Consider the following 3,857-nt stretch of genomic DNA (forward strand, 5'->3'; position numbering starts at 1 on the left):
ATTCTCTGGCCACTAATATCTTTACTTGAATTGGTTCCATTGCACTTTAAGTTTTCCTTTTCTTTGGGGTTCCCTGGAAAGTAACCCTGATTTCCCAAAATGAGTCCTAAAGGGCTTTCTCTGGATCTTGCTGGTCAAATTTCCCATCTTACACCACATATAAAACTGTTGGCTGGTTGGCTAAACTTTTTTTTCCCTTTGCTCACTGTAGGTTTCTTTTCCTCTAACCTTGACAATCCATTTTTCTGAGGGATTCCTGCATGTTCTAATAGGCTGCTGACTATTCTGTGTTGTCTACAAGGTCAAAATGAGCCACAATTTTCTCAATGACTTGGGTTACTACTTTTAGACACTGTGGCTATACAGACCAGATAAAACCTGGGCGGCCCCTGGAGTATCAAAGGAGCTATTCAATGACAGAATGGCTTTCCTAGCTAGAACGTCGAATATCAGAAAAGCCTCCATGAGCATCAAAATAAAAACAAAACCAAATCAGAAAAACCTTGAACTTGAAAAGACAATTCCCTGGCATCCACAAACCATTCTTCTCCAGGTGGCTTCAACAGATTTAACTGAGGCTCCTCAAGAGTTGTGTTGTCCATGATTGGACCAAACTGGGCTTCCTTGAAAGACTTAAACAAACAAGCTGTTCTAAGAAGGGCTTCCAACATCCACCTAGCCCTTACAGGGGGGTTACACTCCCTTAGTTGTGTCTGTCCTTACTTAGTCAGTGTCTCTCTCCTCTCTGACTTAAATATGTACCTTGGGGTCTTCCAACATCTCTACTCTGGTGAGAGGCAAGGGACCAGTGGCATCATGAACCTAAAAGGAGGGGTATGTACACCACATAGTCTCTGTTTTCTCCAACACGGACAGAACACCACCTGGAGTATGGAACCAGACCAGACTCTCATGTTGGATGGCAAGCTGACAGATGTATTTAAATATTGTAAGATATTTATTTGAAAGAGTAGATTAAGGAAACATGAACAAAGGCAGAAGCTTTATTCTTTGTTTTCATCGAGATCTTCCTTTCTTATTTCTTGAAAGAAATGAAAATCTTTTTTAGTATATTCTTGAAAGCTTGTTTAACTTGCTGGTTCTTCAAACTGTAAATAAAGGGGTTTAACAAAGGCGCAACGGAGGTGTAGATAACAGCTACACCTTTTGATAAGGCCACCCTTTCTTCTGCTGAGGGCTTCATATAAATGAAGATACAGCTCCCATAAGTAAGGGCAACCACAACCATGTGCGAAGAACAAGTGGAAAAGGCCTTTGTTCTTTTCTGAGCAGAAGGAATTTTTAGAATGGTTTTGATTATATATGTATAGGAAAGACCCACCAACAGCAATGTCACCACAAGTGTTATAACTGCTGAAACAAAGGAGATCAACTCTAGGTAGTGAGTGTCAGTGCAAGAAATCTGCAAGACAGGAGAAGTGTCACACATGAAATGGTCAATTACTTTGGAAGCACAAAATTCCAGTTTCAATCCCATGACCAATGGTGGGAAGGTGATCAGAAAACCAGCTGCCCATGAACTGAGTACCAGATAATAACATACTCTATTGCTCATAATAGTGGGGTAGTGTAAGGGCTTGCAGATGGCAACATAACGATCATAAGACATGGCAGCCAGAAGGTAAAACTCAGTGACTCCTAATAAAAGGAAAAAGAATAATTGAGATGCACAACTATTGTAGGAAATTCTTTTGTTTTTAGTCACAATGGTTGTCAGGAATCTAGGAATACAGGCTGTTGTCAATGACATTTCCAAGAAGGAGAAATTTCGGAGGAAGAAATACATTGGAGTCTTGAGGCAGGGATCCAGCAGAGTGAGGAGGATGATAATTAAATTTCCCATCAGGCTCAAAATGTAGTTGAAAAAGAGAAACAAGAAAATCAAAGTTTGCAACAGTGGATCATCAGTCAATCCAAGCAGAATGAACTCAATTTCCCCTGATTGGTTCTTCATTTTTCTTCATCCGAGCAAATCTAGAAACAATAAAAGGAGATGGCTCAAGTAAGATCTTTTTTTAAATCTCATTCATACAAAAACCATATTAGGAAATCATTACTATGCAAATATTTTGGCAAATCAACTTAATAGAGTTCATCAAAATAAACATGCCTTAATTATCAACCATCTTTGCATGAATAAGTATTACTTATTGTTCTACCAGGTTATCTTAGTGTAAGTATGAGGTTGACTTTAGTAATTAGGAATAAGTAATCTAATAAAAAATTTTGTTAATCAGACTAGCATAGAAGTGATTGTCATCAGTCAGTTCTGACTTTAATTACCTATGCTGGTATTCAATATTCTTTTAAATCCATATGCAATATTTTTCTCTACAGATAAATAATAATAAAATGCTTGCCAGGGTGATTGGATACATTGTATTCAGTAAAAGTCATAGGAGTCTTTGAGGAAGATATTGAACATTCAGCATAAATCTATTAAATACCAAAATTAATTTATAGATCCCGTATTGCATTTACATAAGTTAACTTAAAAATACCTACTTTATTCAATTGTGCATTGTCTCATAAGTTATTAATGTATACTCTAGCTTAAATAAAAATAGTCTCTTCCATTATTGCATATAAGAATCTTACTAGTTTTTCCCCAAATATTTTTATTCTTTACTCAACATAAAAAACACATTTACTGTGATATAAGATTTTTTCTGAGTTTTGAGTGATAGCTATTGAAAGAAGTATAGTGTTCTTTTTTTCAAATTGCTTATTCTTCAGCTTTTTATGTGTAGTGGTCCCTTATATTGTTATTTGGCTCTGAAAAGGAGAGAAAGAATGAGACAATATAGAGATTGTTCATCAATTCAAAGTATTTGTTTTAGCAGATCTCAGAATCAGAACCCGTAGATAATAGCAACTTTTCTTCTATTCTTTGACTATTAAAAATATGAAAGATCATCGCGTTTATCCAATACGTATATTTATACCGATTTTCCTTTAACCTGGATGTTGCTTTACACTTACTATGAAGACAATTCTGTCTTCTTGAAAATATCATTGCTCACATCGTGTGGCTAGATTACAAATGTAGACACTGATGTCTTCAAAGGTTGCAGACTAGATGTTATTTTCTCTTCATAATGTTCTGTAAGATAACAGTTATAGTAAAAAGAAGATATAATGCTACACTTATATCAATCTGAATAACTGGTAGCTTTGAACACGGCATCGACAGAAAGATGGAACATTTATGATGATTAGGATGTCAGTGGTGATTTAATTTTAATCGCAGGACTTCCTTCCTCTATGATCTACGTATTTATTACAAATTACCGGTGGCTTCCCATATGCGAACTCTAACTTACTGCCATTGAGTCATCAGAGCCGACTCAGAGCAATCGTTTTCCAGGGTAAAACTGCTCCTTTAAGCTTCTGAGACAGACCTTTATGGGAGTAGAAAGCCCACCCTTCTCCCAGCGAGTAAGTGGTGTTCTCACACTGTGGACCTTTTGGATCGCAGCCGTAAGCGTCACTACTATACCACCAGGGCTGATCTTTTTATATGCAGGATATACATTAATATGATTTCTCCTCTCCAAGGGCTTAAGCTGTGTTAAGTGCCATCAAGTCAGTCTGGCCTCATGCTAATCATTTGTACAAATGAGCAAAACACTGTGTAGTCTTGTACAAGCCTCAAAATTGTTATGTTTGAGCGCATTGTTGCAGCCTCTTGGTCATTCTATTCCATCAAGATTCTTCCTCTTTCATGTTGACTTTGACAAGAACATATCATACAAACAAAAGTCAAGTAGTGAACTAGGAACATTATCATTTTTCTATTACTAGAAAAAGCTCATTATGTGAATCAGAACTATAAT

The 3,857-nt window shown here is 36.6% G+C and overlaps 1 protein-coding gene across 1 annotated transcript; it reads right to left on the minus strand.

Annotated features, from left to right (window-relative positions):
- Nucleotides 1–1,036: 1,036 nt before the first annotated feature.
- On the minus strand, nucleotides 1,037–1,987 carry LOC142450970 (olfactory receptor 6C6-like). Its single transcript, XM_075552903.1, has one exon. It carries the CDS (start codon nucleotides 1,973–1,975, stop codon nucleotides 1,037–1,039), a length of 939 nt encoding a protein of 312 aa, XP_075409018.1. The 5' UTR covers nucleotides 1,976–1,987.
- Nucleotides 1,988–3,857: the final 1,870 nt, after the last annotated feature.

This window comes from Tenrec ecaudatus, chromosome 6 (assembly GCF_050624435.1).
Source record: "Tenrec ecaudatus isolate mTenEca1 chromosome 6, mTenEca1.hap1, whole genome shotgun sequence".
Taxonomy (NCBI): Eukaryota; Metazoa; Chordata; class Mammalia; order Afrosoricida; family Tenrecidae; genus Tenrec; species Tenrec ecaudatus.

Excerpts from the sequence above, each read along its gene's own strand:
- LOC142450970 (XM_075552903.1), bottom strand. The coding sequence starts at position 1,975 with ATGAAGAACCAATCAGGGGAAATTGAGTTCATTCTGCTTGGATTGACT.